This window comes from Glycine soja, chromosome 7 (genome assembly GCF_004193775.1).
Source record: "Glycine soja cultivar W05 chromosome 7, ASM419377v2, whole genome shotgun sequence".
NCBI lineage: Eukaryota > Viridiplantae > Streptophyta > Magnoliopsida > Fabales > Fabaceae > Glycine > Glycine soja.
The window spans coordinates 15924122-15943665 of record NC_041008.1 but is presented as its reverse complement, the minus strand read 5'-3'; the positions used below and the strand labels follow the sequence as shown (position 1 = coordinate 15943665).

Here is a 19544-nt window from a genome sequence, read left to right as displayed (position 1 = left end):
ATATGAAAGTAGGATTGCAAATAGTCTCTTTTTTTTCAACAAGATCACTCTAAATCTCTCCCCTCTTGAATAGCTATCTCTTAATTTTCACAAGTGTAGTGGAAACAACTATCTCTTTCTCTCAAAAAGGAATAAGTGAATTTTTTACTCTACCACTCTCTCTTTCTCTCAAAGAGGATTCTTGAATGGATTGGATGAAATGAGATGCTCCACCACTTCACAAACCTCTCTATTTATAGGGGATGGGAGGATCCTTCATTCATGAATAATGTGACTCTTTGCAAAAAAAGTGAATAATTAAAGTCAGCTATGAATTTACTTCCTTCAATGTTTGTGGTGGTCGACAAGAGTCATGCCTCTTGGTTTACTCAACTTAATTTCCACTAAGTGCTTTCTCAATTAAGGGAGAAGTTCCAACAAAAGGAAGCCATGTGAACTCTTGTATATGTACTCAACCTTAGATTCTGTTAGGATTGCATTTCACTTTAGATTTAACTTATAGGCCAAGTGTAACTCAATCATGATGTAGTAACTGAATTATCGTTGAGGTTGTCTCCTAGAGAAATAAAGGAAGAATTTCATGTAATTATTTAATTGAGAACTAGGTTTTAGTATTTTTATTTTATGATTATCACTAAATAAATAACATAAAATAAATTTCAATAAAAGTTAAATGATAATAAAATAATTAAGTAAAGATAGAAATACTAGACTTGGATGGTGACGTCAATCTTGATAAATGAATGTCTAGGTTTGGACTTAGAATTCACCCAATTTATTGTGACTTCACAATCCTCTACTCTTCTCTCATGTTCATCCCCAATTCACTAATGTATTCTACTTCAACTTCCGCATTGTCGCAGATTCTAAACTACTTACTCGATACTCAATCCCTTGGACATACCAACACAAGCAATCAACATCAACGGTCGAGAATTAGCGAGGCTTAACCAAGATTATTCTATTCCTAGAGATAACCTCAATTAAGTACTTGATTCATGTTTAGGTTTCAACAAGGTTCGCCAAAGTGCAAGTCAATTCCTGAATTCATCTATAAGATGGTCAGTTAAACAAAATCATTAAGTACGGAAACAAATAAAGAATTCAAGATGAAGTATTGAATTGATAAAATTAAAGTGAAACAAGGTTTATCATTTCCTTTCCTAGGTTGAAGGAATTGCACTAATAAAAATAATACAATGAAACCAAGAGTGTCTAATGGAATAATGAAGATATCTAGTAGGTGGAAGTCTTAAATATAATTCTAAGAACTAGTTGGGACTTCTACACCGTTACAATGAATGCATTGTCTCCTATCTATAGAATTGTAGTTAGGTTTAATTAAGGAGACAATCACAAGAAATTATAAATAAATAATATCTCTAATTAATTCAAGTAATTATCTTCTTCTTTAGTTGATTTATCCTTGAAAAATATATTGCTTTTGATTTTTGTTAGCTTTGATATTCAATTTTCGCAATTTCTCCTTTCAGAGCTTTGTACTGATTTTGGGCCTCTGGATCTCTTGTCGAAATGACTTGTGTTTTGCTGAAAAACTATAAAAAAATTTATTAAAAATAACTAAAACATAAAATTCTACCTAAGACAAAGTAAAAACTAATTTGATTCAAAATAAGACATAAAGTTAATTAAAATGTCAAATAAATGTCACAAAATACATATGAAAATCCGATAAATTTGACGTATATCAGATTCCTTTAGAATAGCTATTAGAATTAATCAAATTTAGACACATTTACCCAATAGCAAACCTATGTTCAAGTCAAGGTGTGCAAATGTACCTCGTGACTTTGATAAAATTATAAGTAAATATATTCAATTCTTATATTTCCCCCACCCTCGCTTTTAATATTTGAACCCACATTACTCCTCAATATCTTACTCTTTAGCTAGCATTTTGTCCCCAATGACTTAGGATTCTAGATCTGCCATTGCTTATGTCGTAATTACTTAGAGTTCAATTAGTCATGAATCCAATGAATTTTTGGAGGGACCTTGACTTCCCCTTATATTTGTATAAGTGGACAATAATTTGAATAATTATTTATATAAGTGAGCATCAAATTATTTATCCCACCATCAACATAATGGAAAAATATGAGAAAGTCACAGTAATTCTCCTTCGCCAAAGTTACTAAATCTATTTCTAGCTCATTCACTCATTCTAAACTTGGGATTGGAAAAGTTAAAAAAATATTTAATGCATAGAATAATTTCATAAAGTTTCAAACTCTCATTTCTTCCTAACATTGGCATATTTTAGTTAGTACTTCAATATTCGCTACCCTTGAGAACAATGGTAATTATGGAAAACAAGCCGGGGAGCGAGTAAAATCATAAATCACACATTTTTTGTTATTTAATGTTCTCTTCTTTCAAATTTACTATAGGTTCTTTGATGGCACTAATTGGTTCTTTCATGTCAATACTAGTTGTAAGTTCTTTGCTTCATGTTGACTTTTGCTTGTGCAATTCATTTCAGCATAATCATGTATTTATGTTGCTATGTTTCATGATAGGCACTTCTTTATCCCTGCGCATGTTTTCTCAAGCTACATAGTGACAGATTATCAAATTTAGAGGTATAAAGTTAGGTCTTTATTCAAATTATTATTTTTAAACATTTTAATATTATGATATGAAACAAATTAAATTGCATATTATTTAAATCTTTTGATTTCCAGATAACAAGTTGTGTTTTGATAATTGTTGTGGGGTTGGTATGTGCTTTTGTTGGAACACAATCAGCTATTTCAAAAATAGCTGGCGAAGGGGACTGACCAGTTGTGTTTTTTCTCGCTTATAACTTCTATTTTGAGCTTGTGTTACACAGTGAGACTTTTCCATTATGTATTAGTCAAAATTGTTAGATATGTGTGCTTGTGTTTTCTGGTTTGAACCAATTATAGCTGATTGTAATCCACAAGAAAAGGATTATGATTCATGTATTGAGCTCTTTAATTAGTCTGAGTTTGTACAAATGCTTGCTTGTAATACGTATATGCTTTGTACTATATGTCTAATGAAGATGAATACAAGTAGCTTAAGCCTTCTTATATCGATAACATAAGAACTTTCCCTTCATCTATGTATTTTATCTAGTCTTCTCTACTTCTTTGAGTTTAGGTAAAAATCTATATGAAAAGCAAAATAGATAAGCATGTTTTTAATTTGGTCCTTACGTAAATGATAATATTTTTAATTCCTTAAAAGAATTGTCTTTTTTTTTTCATTTATGAAAATGTCATATTTGAAGGAAAAATATCACACTTAAATCATTTTCAAAATCTGATAGAGGTTTTATTTCATTATCATATGTATGGAAAATATTTTGTTAGCAGTAACAATATTCACTTTGATAATTCTTACATTTCGAAAAAATTAGTCTACATCTATCAATTAGAAGAAATCTTTTGGTGCAAACCAAAAGGATTTAAGAATTAAAAGGAGACACTTTTAAGAAACTAAAAAATAACATGTATTCTATTTTTCTTTAAGAAAAGTACGTAACAGCTTACTAGTCTCTCTCATTTTCTTCCTTTTTCTCTTTCTTCTTTTACGGGTCTTTTACTCTTTTTTTTTTTTTTTTGTCTTCATGTTTTTCTTTCTTGCTTTCTTTTTTAATCTTTTTATCTCTTTTCTTTTTACATTTCTTTTCATTTTTATGTCTTTCTTTATTATTTTCATTATTTTTCAATTTGAAGAAACTCGATGAAAGACTTGGTCAACTAAAATATTTTCTTTTAGTTTTGTATTCTTTCCTTCATTTATTTTATTATTTTATGATCTTATATACTATTATTAAGTTTCTTAATTTGATCATATTAATTTTTTTTTATCATATTTTGAGTTTAAAAAATGAGATATATAGTAATAATTATGGGAAGAATCAAATATTAAATAAATAATATTTAGTCATTGATGAACAAATTTTTTTTATCATCATTAATATCAAATTAGTTTTTTTAAAATGACAATAATATAAATATTTTATTAATGATTTAAACTAAACTAGCTCAACAACAAAATTGGTTGAATTTAGACCGGTTCTAATTTGATTTCACCCTAAATCAAAATCAATCCAGCCAGTAAATTATCATAGGATTGCCTCCAGTAAAATATTTGTTGTCTATATAAAAAATACCCATTCAAATAGGGATAATGTTTGTAAAGTGTGACGAAGACCCCTCCTTCTTAAAGTAATAATAGTAAGTAGTTTGTTAAAACTAATGTAAGTAACTTGCATATATACTCAATCACATAGAAATTATTTAAGATTTACATTAATTTTTGTCACTTTAATCTTTTTATATCAGTATTGTCTAATATTTTACATTAATACTATTTAGTTTTTTTATTATATTTACACTAATTATTTTATGTTTAAAAAATATGTCATTTTAAAAACATGTATAGTAATGTAACAGCAAATTATTTCAGTTATATATGCACAGAGAAATTTAAAATAAGAATAAAATTTAACATAACCTGTGCAAACGCACGGATATTATGCTAATTATAACTTGTTTGCAGAATTTAAACTAAAAAATCACACGAGAATATATACGAGATCAACCAACAAAGAAGAAACTTGTTGGTGCACATTATGTATAACGAGTTATGTGTTTACTTATGAACACAATTCCCTACCCAAAATACTTATTGTAGTACCCATAACCAATTAACCACTAAGTTCCTCTTACAAAATGATTAGTACAGTATATCAACTGTAAGATCATGGTAACGGCTTGGTGAATCTTGTCTCACTCGTATAATCAATCATAACAATTTTGATGGTCTTAATGTCCAATTTTGCATGCTGTTAATTCTTTTTTGGGTTTTAATAATAATAAATAGTATATAATTAGATTCTTTTGAAATGAGGAAACAAACAAGGACAATAAGCCATGTTGCAACACAATCTAACACGATGGAGTTGGAACTAATTTTCAAAATGTTTTGGTCCCTGGACCCAACCATGTTGCTGTGTCCTAAAGCAATACAACACAACATGTGCAGCACCTTTAAACATTAGTTGCCGTCACCGTAAGATAGGAAGAAAGAATCCCAAGGTGTGATCATCTATTTATTTTGTGCCTTGTTCAATGTAGCTAGTATGCGATTAATGTCCTAAAATTTCTATAGGATTTTGACTTATTGTAGCTCAATGCTGCATCCCACATAGGCACACTCCAGATTACTGTATGGTTTAGGGATATTAATTAAATACCCAACTATTTGAGAAGGACAAGTTACTCAGTGAACTGCAACGAATTAAAAGGATGGTCACCAGATGAGATGTGAAGAATTACACGACAATAGAAATTAAGTAGTCTTATACGTGAAAGTTACAGGGATCCCTAAAAAGACACCACCAACATTAACAACAACGATAATAATAAATGAATTATGCTTGACTTCAATGCTGATTAAATACGTAACTAGTGTGTGTACAAGACATGGATTTATTATTTTTGAGGCCTGATAAATTTCTACCCAAAATGGGGTGGATTGAAGTAGAAAAAGGAGAAAATAAAAACAAAAAGTAATAGTGGTAATTTTTTTATCATTAATAATAGTGGTAAATATAATTAAAAAAACTGAGAGATAAGTAAATAAGATGAAAAAGAAAATGAGTGGATGGTTATTGTTTTCATTAATTACTTTTATAATATTTAATTATTTTATCTCTAAATTTATCATAGAATTAAAAAATTACTAGCATATAAATTATAGCTATAAAATTGTGGATTAATATAAAATTAATTAATGTCTCATTGATAATTATAAAAATTAACATACTATATACTTTAAAAATATATAAATATAGAAATTATTTTAATACATTTTTGTTGTTGTTGTTCTGCTTAAGTTTGTTGTATTGTTTGTCCTTTAAAAAATCTTTGATGAGTTCAGAGATGAGAGTAGTTATAAATTAACTTTTTTTCAATTTCTAAGCAACGTGGTTTTTCTATAGGATGGAACAATCGGCTTAAAATGTGTGCAAAAAGTATAACCCAAACAAAAACTATCTAGACCTCAATGTATATATGCACAAAGCATGTCCAAAAGTTTAGAATCAAAGTATATAACATCTCCTTAAGATTTTTTTAATAAAAAAATACACCTATAATTTGGATGCTTCTTTCATTATTAAAGAGTCTAGCTCAATTAATTAAGTAAAATTAAAATACATATAAATTATTATAAATTCTCCGATATTATTTTTAATTTTCAGGGAAAAAAAATCTTTTTTCATTGCTATATCTATAAGAATGATATTTAGTAGAATGAAAGTGAGATATATTGTACTAGTACTAAAGATGAAGTAGAGCATATCTTAAAGGCGTAGTTTTTCTTATGATCGATCGGATCTATTTAATTAGAACATAATGGCCGGTTAATTAAGAAAGGCATCACGTGCTTTGCCTTAAGATAATTTCTTGGCATCTACAACAACCAAGAAAAGCTGATTACTTCAGAAAGCAGCCTTTTAAAATTCATGCCTATGACACGACGAGGGTGCCATCATCATATTCCTTTGCAAAGTAAGCAAACCAAAAGCTTTTTGCAACCAGTCACTATGCATTGTGCCATAGTAAGTACCACAATGTTTCTGCATCAGATGTCATTTTTTGACCCAATATTAGACTCTTCTTAAACTAGGAGGACCTAAGAAAATTAATAAATCTGTTTTTCAAATTAAATATTTGATAATTTTGATTGAACCTCTTTATTTATTTCTTCCATTTTTCAACGTGTAAAAGCCGTGCAAGTCACTGATTCAAATTGATCAAACTCACCAAAGCAATTTTAACAGAATTTACCTTCAATTTATGCTAGAAAACTATCCTTTGATATTTTTATAATAAGACAAGAGTCACAAGACAAGTAGTGGTTTTATGTATTTATTTTTGCTTAACTTGTTTCATAAAAACAAAAATTGAAAAAAAAATCCTTTTGAGCTACGCTGCTTGATTAGACAAAGTGGAACATTCTGTAGTAGCAACAACATGGAGCAAAGAACCTTGCTTTTTGCATGTCCAAAAGTGGAAAAAAAAGAAAAAAGAAGCAGCCATTCTCAATTATTTAAAAGTCTAACTACCGTATGGTAGGGTTAAAGCTAGATTTTAAACTTATATATATACATATCGTGCCTCGATCTCATCTAATTGAAGTGTTAAGCTGTTTTGGCTAATCATCATTGTTTGCATCTAAATAAACTTATTACATACCCTTCCATGTTCATAAGCAGCAATGTTGCTATGCTACCACATATGACATAAATTCCGTATCCCCCTATCTGTCACGTACCACTTTAAGCCATGTTAGCAGCAGCTACTTATAATAACGAAAGAGAAACAAAAGAAGAAGCAAACCTCCAATCACATCAAGGAAACAGAATCTAACAGAAATCAGAAGAATGAATTCAAATCTAATGTATACAACTATACATGCACTGATCATATAATACACCCTGATATATATATATATATATATATATATATATATACATATATATATATACTCACGCACATACCAAACAATACAATACATGAATTAGGTATGCTGGTACTATATAGAACTAGCTAGGTACAACCAGAGCCTTGTTGTAGTTGTACCTTCCCTGGTAGATCTCATCTCAACTATTTCTCAGATCTTTTTCTTGAGCAAAAGAAGAGGGAGTTTTTCTTACTTTATAATACTAAACCTTCAAGAAATCCAATGCCTTTCTTTGTCCCCAAAATATACACCACTTTTTCCATAATGACTCCGAACATCTTCTCTAAAACACTCATACCCCATAACCCAGCATTTTAACTCCCTCTAAACCAAAAACCAAAACCATTAAAAAAAAACCATAATGAGACCCAAAGCCACACCCACCATCCCATATCTCAAGTTCATCATTTTCTTCATCATAGAAGCACCCATTGGCATCTTCTTCAATAACCATTGTGAAGCCAAGACCTTAGCTTTGCCACTGAAATCACAAGTGATCCCATCTGGGTATCTCCCAAGACCCCCCAACAAGCTTCGCTTCCACCACAACGTGAGCCTCACAATCTCCATCACTGTTGGCACGCCCCCACAGAACATGTCCATGGTCATTGACACAGGAAGCGAACTCTCGTGGCTCCATTGCAACACTAACACAACCGCAACCATACCCTACCCGTTTTTCAACCCGAATATCTCTTCTTCTTACACACCCATCTCGTGCTCCTCGCCAACCTGCACGACTCGTACCCGAGACTTTCCCATACCCGCTTCATGCGACTCCAACAACCTCTGCCATGCAACACTCTCCTATGCCGACGCTTCTTCCTCGGAAGGGAACCTTGCTTCCGACACATTCGGGTTCGGATCCTCCTTTAACCCGGGAATTGTATTCGGTTGCATGAACTCTTCCTACAGCACTAACTCCGAGTCGGACTCCAACACAACCGGGTTAATGGGTATGAACCTCGGGTCACTCTCATTGGTTTCTCAGTTAAAAATACCCAAATTCTCGTACTGCATATCGGGTTCCGATTTCTCGGGAATTTTACTTCTCGGGGAGTCCAACTTCTCGTGGGGCGGGTCGTTAAATTATACTCCCTTGGTTCAAATATCCACTCCGTTACCTTATTTCGACCGGTCCGCATACACGGTCCGCCTCGAAGGAATTAAGATTTCGGATAAGTTGTTAAATATATCGGGTAACCTATTTGTTCCGGATCATACCGGAGCGGGTCAAACCATGTTTGATTTGGGTACCCAGTTTTCGTATTTACTCGGGCCGGTTTATAATGCATTAAGAGATGAGTTTTTGAACCAAACAAATGGTACATTACGGGCACTGGATGATCCGAATTTTGTTTTCCAGATAGCAATGGATCTTTGTTACCGGGTGCCCGTTAACCAGTCCGAATTGCCCGAGTTACCGAGTGTGAGTTTGGTTTTTGAAGGGGCCGAGATGCGGGTTTTTGGTGACCAACTTTTATATCGGGTACCCGGTTTTGTTTGGGGCAATGACTCGGTTTATTGCTTCACCTTTGGGAATTCGGATCTTCTTGGTGTGGAGGCATTTATCATTGGACATCACCATCAACAGAGTATGTGGATGGAGTTTGATCTTGTGGAACATAGGGTTGGATTGGCTCATGCACGTTGTGATTTGGTTGGGCAAAAGTTACTTGGTTTGGTCTGAGTGGACTCACTTTTACTTCCTTGGGGGTATTGTATTTTGCATCCCAATTATTACTTTTTATTACATTTCAAAAAATTCATTTCAAAATATAAATTTATATTTTTGAATAGATTTTTTGAAATGTAATGAAAAGTGTCAAATGTAGTAATAAGAGTGTAAGATATATATAGCTTGTTTGGGATGTGATATAAATAGCTAGCTTGGGATATGATCCAAAAGTGAAGAGATATATGAGGAAAAGAATGAGGGGTTTTAGTGTGTAGTTTTTAAAAGGATATCATTTCTACTTGTGGTGTGGTCCACTTTAGGGGAAACCAAGTGTTATAGGTAAACTATGAAGAGTGTCTATAGGTATAGGTAAGACAAATTGCCTACTTTGTACATTCCATTGTTTTAAATAACTAAATAATTTGAAGTTAATAATGTTTTTTTTTCCACTCATTTAGTAGTTCAATTATAGTGTTTTCTTATTGAAATAAATGAAATTCTAAGTTAAGTGTCATTGTCAATATTCTTTTTTAAATGTTACATTAGGAAATCTATTTTAATATTAGACTCTATCTTTTATGGAAATAAATTCTATATATATAATATTAGATTTTTTTCACTTCACATGATATTATTTAAAATAAAAATATTTTAAAACGATTTAACTCCAATAAAATATTTCTTTACTTAATTACACTAGTCAACTTTTAAAACAATTTCAATTAAGTTGATTAGCTGTAATTAAGTAAAAAAAATAATTGTAGTTTAAACCAACATCTATCCAATAATATTGGACGGAAACTAGTGTCTTTTCACTTGGCAAGGCTTAGATCATATCACAATTCAATCCTTGTATATTTTTTACACGAGAAAACGAAAACAGAAAAGAGGAAATGACTTGTACAGGTTTGAACAAAATGCTTTGCTTGCTAGTACAAATTGCAGTAGTTAATGTGCTGTTAAAATTCAACCTTATATAATACACTTAAATATTGAAAACATAAAATTACTTTGAGTATTGTCAATTATAACGTCAACCTATATCAAGTATAGAAACATCACCCACGTAAGTACGTACTTGTAAGTTGCAACCACTCAAAAAACATGTTATCAATTAAAAGAAAGTTTACAATTGAAGAGAGTCTTGTGCATAATAACAGTTCTTTCATCATTCCAAACTTGTTAAGCTCTTCCTCTTCATGTTCACTATTTCTAGTGCAAATTTTCATCTCCCTTAAATACTCTTGCGTTCTGCATAATATATTTTGCAAACTCAAACTCGCCTCGAGTGCTGCTATACTTGGTAAGACAGCAAGTTTTAAGGTGCAACAAAATGCATGCATTCTGGAACACATGGTGTGGACGTGGCCAATCTTCTTCTAGATTGAGGTCAGGTACAAAAGTGATATATATATATATATATATGAACAGAATAAAATAAATGCAAATATGTGGGAAAAAAAATTAACACACAAGTTAGCTACTTAATTCGACAAAACTTATCAATGAAAAGATTTTGAAGCCTGGGGCAATGCTTGAGCACTTCTAACACATAAGACCAGTACTTAGGATAAAAATAATATTCGATATTTTTGAATTTAACATGAATTAAATTATGAAACTCGGGAAAATCCCGTCCTCATGTCGGCACCTGAAAGAGTTACACACCACACAAACCAAACATTAAAAAAAAAAAAAAAAAAACTCTTTCCTACCTTAATTTAAGATTAACAAAGGTATACGTAGCCATGCAGAAAGAAATGCGCGATGTAACGTTTAAGATGATCAAAACTGCATCTCGAGCTTTATTGAATAATGGCAGAAGTTTATATACACAGAAACACGAAAGGCTTTTACCCAGAAGGCAGTTACAACAGAAAGCTTAACTAACCTAACTTATCTAAGGAGATGTTGTTAAGAGCCCCCCTCAAGCTGGGAATGGATGTTCATCATTCCCAACTTGTTACAAAGGTCTTGAAAGATAGCTGGAGACAAAGCTTTGGTGAAGATGTCGGCAAGTTGCAGTGAAGAGGAAACCGGAAGGAGTTTGATGAGACCCGAGTTGACCTTGTGACGAATGATATGGCAATCAATCTCGATATGTTAGGTACGTTCGTGAAACACGAGATTTGTTGCGATCTGAATGGCAGATTGATTATCGCAATATAAGGTGGCTGGTTGAATGAATTAAACACGAAAATCCTGAAGAATGTACGTTAGCCATTGCAGTTCGCAAGTGGTAGAGGCTAAGGCTCGATACTCGACTTCTGAAGAGCTGCGCGAAACGGTGGATTGCTTTTTCGATTGCCAAGAAACAAGGGAAGAACCAAAATAAACTAAGAAACCGGTGGTGGATCTCCTGGAATCACGACATCCTGCCCATTCCGAGTCACTAAAGGCTCGAAGTTGAGGGGTTCCTATAGCAGCAAAGAAGAGACTTGAACCCGGTGTACCTTTAAGGTAGCGAAGCACATGGAAAGCAGCTTGAAGATGAGTGTTTGTAGGACTAGCCATGTATTGACTAAGTTGTTGAACAGCATACGCAATATCGGGGCACGTATTAGTGAGATAAATGAGCCTACCAACCAGCCTTCGGTAGGAAGAAGAAGACTCGGCTGAGAGAGGAGTTCCTGACGTAGCTTGTAACCTTGTGGAGTAATCCATTGGCGTGGAGTTTGGTCGACAGCCAAGCATGCCTGAATCAGAAAGTATATCAAGAGCATATTTGCGTTGACATAAGTGAATTCCTTTAGAAGTACGTGCAATTTCAAGTCCGAGGAAAAACTTCAAGTTGCCAAGGTCCTTAATCTTGAATGTTTGATCAAGAAGCGCAGTTATACCTTGTATCTCAGTAATGATGTTACCTGTTAGAATGATGTCATCAGCGTAAACTAAAAGGACCGTAGTGATGGGTCCAGTGAATCGTAGGAAAAGAGAGTGATCAGAGTGAGATTGCCGAAATTCATGAGAAATTAGGAAGCTAGATAATCTTGTGAACCATTGACGACTAGCCTGCTTGAGTTCGTAAAGAGAGCATTGAAGACGACAAACGAGCTAAGGATTTGCGACCGAGAGCCCTAGTGGGACTTGCATGTAAACTTCTTCAGTAAGCTCACCATGAAGAAAAGCGTTATTGACATTTAGCTATCATAAGTGCCATTGGTTAAGAGCAGCTAATGCAAGGAGAAGACGAACAGTGGTAGGCTTCGCAACCGGAGAGAAGGTATCAAGATAATCCAAACCTTCCATTTGCGTGTAACCTTTTGCAACCAGACGCGCTTTGTATCTCTCTATGGACCCATCAGCACGATATTTAATTTTGTATATCCATCGGCAACCAATGACAGTTTTGTGAGGAGGAAGGAGTGTGAGTGTCCAAGTATCGTTCGATTGTAGAGCCTGTAACTCAGCCTGCATTGCCTTAATCCAGCAGTCATGGCGAAAAGCTTCAGCATAGGAGGAAGGTTCTATTGTTGACGAAATAGACATGATGAAATGCCGATGTGAGGGTGAAAGACGAGAGTATGAGAGGATTGAGCTTAGAGGATAACGAACAATTGTTGAAGTGCTTGCAGTGAGTGAAGTGAGATCACTGTGGTAATCTCGAAGGTATGTCGGGACATGTTTTGTTCGTGTGGAACGGCGTGGTTGTGGGGAAGAAGGTTCAGTTGGAGGTTCACAATTTGAAGATTCTGGCATTATGGGTTGTGTTGGTGTGGTCTCTATGGGTGAGTCGAGTTGGTTGCCGGAAAAGGATCCCGGAGATGGTACAGTGGGACCTAGGCTCGATTGTTGAGTTTCAGAAAAATGCAGGAAATGATCTTCATAAAATATGATGTTTCGTGAAGTGATAATGCTATGTGAATGAAGGTCGTAAACTAGATAACCCTTAGTATGCGATTTAAAACCAATGAAGATGCATGGATGTGCTCTGGGATCGAGCTTTTGGCGGTTTGCTTTAAGGGTGTTAGCATAACACAGACAACCAAAAACGCGAAGATTGGATATATCGCATGGATGTCCATGGAGTTTTTCATAAGGTGAGATGTTATGTAAAAACGGAGTGGGGATGCAGTTAATCAAATATGTAGCATGTGGCAAGGCATAACACCAAAAGCTGGGTGGTAAGCTTGCTTGAAAAAGGAGAGCGCGTGTGACATTGAGCAAATGTTGATGCTTACGCTCTGCGATGTCGTTTTGTTCAGGGGTTTCGACACATGTGGTCTAATGAATGATTCCTTTCGAGGCATAATAGTTATGCATGAGAAACTCAGCCCCATTATCACTTCTTATGATTTTTACTTTGCCATTATATTGGGTTTCAATGGATGCAATGAAGTTCATGATGATATGTCGGGTTTCGGCTTTAGTATGCATGAGATGTATCCATGTAAAGCGTGAATAGTCATCAACAATCATTAGAAAGTATCTATGACCATGCATGGAGGGTTTTGAACACGGGCCCCATATGTCTATGTGTAGTAAATCAAAATTATGAGATGCATGCGAATTACTAGAAGGAAATGGTAGCTTCTTGTGCTTTGCATAATGACATGTGTTACACGCAAAGTTCTTATTGTTTCTTAAAAGAGGATAATAGGATTGCATACATTGTAATCTTTCAGTTGATGGGTGACCCATTCGAAAATGCCAAAGGTCTATGGGAATAACATTGCATCGAGGATGAATAATAGTGGAGCATACGGCTTTGGTGGTTATTTGGTCTAGTGTGAGGTGGTAAAGGTCGTGTCTCACTTCAACTGTACCAATCTTCATACGATTGTTCATATCCTGTAATGTACAAGATGTGGAAGAAAAGATTAGTGTACAATTAGTGGAAGATACAAGCTTGGAAATTGAAATAAGATTGAAGGTAAATGTGGGTATGTAAAGAACATTGAGTAGAGTTATGGCAGTCGAGAGGTGCACCACTCCCGAATGAGTGGCGTGAACATGATGGCCATTTGGAAGCTTTACCATGATCGTGTTGATACGTTCGTAGGAATGGAGATTGCTCAGGGAACAAGTTACATGATCTGTAGCTCTTGAATCTAATATCCAGGAGGTGAATTTTTGAGTTGTAGAAGATGGAAATATACCTGGGTTCGGTGTCTTATCAGTGGTGCATGAGGAGATGGAAGCAACCTATTTGGTCTGAATCTGGTTAGGAGTCGCGTTCCCGGAGGATGGCTGTTGGATTAAGGCAAGTAGGGCTTTGTACTGCTCAGGGGAGAAGCGAACGAGATCTTGGGACTCATGATGCTGAGTTTGATCATCTGTGGCTTTACTATCTACTGCCACCACGTTATTCACAGTTGTTTTTCCATTGTAGGGTTTGTATCCCGGCGGGAAGCCATGTTTCCGGTAGCAGACGTCAACGGTGTGGCCTATCTTGCCGCAATGGGTGCACGTTTTTCCATACCTTGTGTTATTGCTCTTGTTCCTTCCATCGTAATTAGGAGGCATACCATGCTTCTTGTAGCACACGTTTTCCACATGGCCAATTCGTCCACAGAAGTCACAAACGGTCTTTGCAGCATTAATGGAAATATCTTTGGATTCGAGATTGAGATTCGAAGCAGTGTTACCTAACAATTGTCGTTCTTGTTGCGCCACATATGAAAATATTTTTGATATGGCAAGTATAGGATCCATGAGAAGCACGTGAGATCGAATATTGGCGTATTGTACATTCAAATCATGCAAGAACTGCATAGCTTGATCTTCAAGCTTTCGTTGCGCGATAATGGTGAAAGTGGAGCAAGAACATCTAATGTTGCAGGAGCAAACTGGATCGGGTCTGAAATTTTCGATTTCGTCCCAAATCACACGCAATCGAGTGAAATATTCTGTGACTGAGAGTGCGCCTTGTTTCATTGTTGATGCTTCTTGCTGGAGATCAGAAATTCGCAAAAGATCTCCCTACGAATATAGCAATTTCAGGTCATGCCAGATTTCTTCAGCTTTGTCCATCCATAGTATGCTTTGCCTTATAGAGGTAGCAACTGAGTGAACGATCCAGGAGACCACCATGTTGTTGCACCGGCGCCATGCTCCATACATTCTGTCTATTTTCAACGGTTTAGGTGCACTTCCATCTACAAATTCCACCTTTTTTTTGGTGCTTAATGTAGTGATCATGGATCTACTCCATGAATGGTAGTTAGTCAAATCTAGGATTAGAGAAACGAGAGCGATAGCTGGATTCTCACTCGGATGGAGATACAAGTAGCTTTCCGTGTTGTTGAACGTTGTCTCGTTCATGGTGAATGATTAAGGTTGTGAGAAAAATGAAAGAAGAGATGAGTGCGCTGCAGAGCTCTCCATTAGAAGAGCTCTGATACCATAACAAAGGTATACGTAGCCATGCAGAAAGAAATGCGCGATGTAACGTTTAAGATGATCAAAACTGCATCTCGAGCTTTATTGAATAATGGCAGAAGTTTATATACAGAGAAACACGAAAGGCTTTTACCCAGAAGGTAGTTACAACAGAAATCTTAACTAACCTAACTAATCTAACGAGATGCTGTTAAGAAAGATGAAAAGGAATGATAAAGAAATTGCACATTCAGTATGAGTTCATTTATTCGCAAGAACTGAAGATTGCTAACAACTTCTAACAGAACTTTCTTTTTATCGATAACAACTTTTCGTAGCTTGGACAATCTTCTAAACTTTGCTTCAGCAGTTCAGCAGCTTCATTACTATAAAAAAACCTATATCATATTAGGACTCCCAAACACCGCAAGATTTGTGTGATCCAAAAAATTAACACAATTCAAATAAAGGGTTTTACGTAAAGGGAGACTAACAGAGAAACAAATAGTATTTTATTTTATCGACAAATATTAATTGTTAATCTTAAGTATTTTATTAACAGAAAAATTAAACTCACGACTTTTTTTTCTTCTTCTCATTCAATCAATCTTATACCTGAGAAACAAATAGTTTTGACGCATGTGTATTCCAACTTGGTAAGGCATTTATGCACGAGAGTTCGAGATATTTCACTCTGCATAGAGCTGCAACGGAGAGAACACATGTTGCAACAACTGCATTAATGGGGAGAAAAGGAGACAATGCGATAGAGGACTGATTGTCTGATTCTATCAACCATGGCTTCAAAATAATTGATAACTCAACTCAAGTATGGAAATGGAAACAACCGTATCGAAGAGTTGGTTGAGTGCATTAGTATGTTATAATAATAAATGTTTTTTGGAATAGACAATTAAAATTGAGATATAAAGGAATCGATTAATACTGATTGATTTGGATTTAAAATTCAATTAAAATTGTTTTATGGAATAATGAAAATTAAATTGAAAAAAATGCAAAGACAATTAAGACTTGGTGGTTAGAATAGGAGGTAATGGGATAGGATATATAATTATGTTATATGTTGTGTTGATAAGATATGATAATGTTATTTTGTTTTTCTATTATTCTCTAGGGTATTTTTTATTTTTCGTATGTAGTTCTTCTTGAGATTTCGAAAATCAACCAGGTCTATTTTCAAGATCAATGACTAATTTCATAAATCAACATGAGATTTTTTAGCTTATTTTATACTTATTCACACGGTTGAAAGGTGAGAGGTCTAACTCAACCCCAAAAGTTAGCTCAATGGGTGAGAGTTGCTCTTTATTTATATATTCTAATATTACTTTATTTTTAATCGATGTAAGACTTAAGTATTTCCCAACACACCCCCTCACGCACAACACTTATTGGACTTGTTGCATGAACAACAAATGGTGGGTAGTCATAGCGGAAGCGAGGGAGGTCCCAAGATCAAAGCCTGCTCTGATATCATCTTAGAATGTTTTCCTCCCTCGCTTCCGCTACAACCATCCACCATTTGTTGTTCACGCATCAAACCCAAGAAATGTTGTGCGTGACGGGGTGTGTTGGAAAATACTCAAGTCTCACATCGGCTAAAAATAAAGCCACATTAAAATATATAAATGAAGAACAATCCTCATCCTTAAACTAACTTTTGAGATTGAGTTAAATCTCTCACATTTTAACACACACGTTCTTTAAGAAACTTTCTAACATATCATTTAGTTGTTTCTTTCTAGTAAGATTTAAAGTTCAATTAAATAAATCCAAAAATTTACATATAATTAAGTAGTAATATAGTTGCTTACAAAATAATGATCATTATAATTAACTCTCATTCTTATCTACCTAATAATAAACATGCATTTAAAATTCACTTTTTATTAAATGTCACACTAATTAATGTGATTCACTAAATAAAAAATTAAATAATTGAAAAGAAATTGCCTAAAGTACCTCTTCTTTTAGGCGGAAAAAAGTGTTTCAAACTTGGCTATTTTATATTATAAAAGATAATTTAAATAATCAAACATGTATATCTTAAATAATAATAATAATTTTAGTAAATTACATGTCATATTAAAATCGCTCTTAGTCATGTAAAAATAAATGTTAAAAAAATCTATTTATTATGCTTATATTGTTTAGTGACTATTAATTTATTGACAGTATAAATATACATTTTTATTATTGTGCAAGACACATAAAATTTCTACTTGTATGATATTAGCGATAATTACAAATTAATAAATTTTCAAGCACCGTAAAACTTGTACATAACAGATTGACAGGACTTACACGCTAAATATAATTACAAATGATAAACAAAGCAATAATTACATATTAATACCTATAATTCTTTCTAATCTATTTTTAAATATGATATTTTATTTTTAAAAATTCAAAGTAAACGAATAAACACCTTCGTCTCGTAATCTTTGCCGTCTTATTTTTTTTTTACACAAAATAAGAAAAACTAAAAATTAATAAAAGTGATAATTTTATAAAATTTAATTTAATTATCATCATTAATTCATTTATAATTTATATTGCTAATCATTAATACAGTAAAAGATATAAGTAAAAAATAATAATTAATATTATATTAAAAACTAAAATGATAATAATTATTTGAGACTTATTCTTTCTTTTTATGCAATAAATATTATGGGATAGAAAATTAACCAATTAATGCATGCATGAATTTAAATGTTAATTAGTAACACTTTAAAACCCATTATCCTTTCCCTAATCTCTCTATATAAAAACTGTTGCGTCATGTTACATGTCAACGGTAAGATAATTTGCACCTTTTTTGTTTTAAAAGAATTTAAACATTTTATTATATTATTTTTTCTCTCTCACTCTTTATTTTTACTAAAAAAAACCGTGCAAGTTCCAATGCTAGTTAAATGTTCATTTAAAGCTTACTTTCTATTAAATGTCCCATTACTTAATATGATTCATTAAATGAACAATAGATATATACAACGAGATTTGGATGCACCATCAATGAATACATATATAAACCTGACAATGCAGTGGATCCAAAGTGCCACAAGCTACATACACAAGAATGGCTCGCACACTTGTCTCAGTGATTTCGTTAATTTTTTTTACCTTTGCAGTCATGGTTGTTGTTCTATTCTCAATTGGTATGTGGCCAAACTGATATTAAAATTGGGATTTATTTATGCAATATTTTTTAAGTAATACTTTTTCTTACAAATCTAAGTACCCATAAAATGCAGGTGTGAATAGCAGTCAGATCTGTCCTGGAAATTGCGAAAAATTTTCAAACTGCAATGCCTACTGCCAGGCCCACTATCATAAGAAAGGGATATGCATCAGCCCACCTAAACGAGGGTACATTTGTTGTTGCTTCTCATGAGTTTTCTTCATATAATTATAAGCAAGCAATGTATTGTTTTTAATAATTATTAGCATCAGTGCTGGAAATAAAAAAGCATTCTGAGAAGCTGAGTGTTATCCTTTTTACTATTGTATTTCAGGTAATAAGTCAAATTAATTTATTAAATTACAAATATATTGTGGAGTGGAAATGAAGAGACATAAAATAGAAAACTCCACTGTTTTATTAGAATCCTAAAAATATATTTCATTTCGTGGTTTCTACGTAAAAATCTTAAAGACAAATAAAAAAGAATGAACAGAGTAATCCATTTATGGATTTAACTGTTCATCATCAATATAATTATATTAAAATTCGGTTTTCATTTTTCTTAGCCACGTGTTCAATTATCATTTATTTCAATATTTTATTGTTTCTCATTAAATAAAGCGCCACTATTTTTTGTTTTTTTCCCTCTGTTTGTTTGTGCAAAGAAAAGACTGCATTCCAGTTAATATTGTTAGAAATAAAAATAAAAAAATTAATATTACAATCGAAAACTAAAATAATAATTATGTTGAGATTTTGTTGCTTATACGACAATAAATGTGAAACAAAGGGAGTATTAAAGTTGACTTAATT

The 19544-nt window shown here is 33.3% G+C and overlaps 1 protein-coding gene and 1 long non-coding RNA gene across 2 annotated transcripts; both read left to right on the top strand.

Moving 5' to 3' along the window:
- The first annotated feature begins 7628 nt into the window (after window positions 1-7628).
- LOC114419241 (aspartic proteinase PCS1-like) lies at window positions 7629-9651 on the top strand. The gene has a single exon (XM_028384878.1). It carries the CDS (start codon window positions 7886-7888, stop codon window positions 9212-9214), a length of 1329 nt encoding a protein of 442 aa, XP_028240679.1. The 5' UTR covers window positions 7629-7885; the 3' UTR covers window positions 9215-9651.
- An 8921-nt stretch (window positions 9652-18572) lies between these two features.
- Window positions 18573-19033, top strand: LOC114417751. The gene is made up of 2 exons (XR_003667904.1): window positions 18573-18705; window positions 18802-19033. It is a non-coding gene; the product is annotated as an uncharacterized LOC114417751 (long non-coding RNA).
- The last annotated feature ends 511 nt before the right edge of the window (window positions 19034-19544 follow it).

Coding starts and splice junctions, on each gene's coding strand:
- LOC114419241 (XM_028384878.1), top strand. CDS start 7,886: ATGAGACCCAAAGCCACACCCACCATCCCATATCTCAAGTTCATCATT.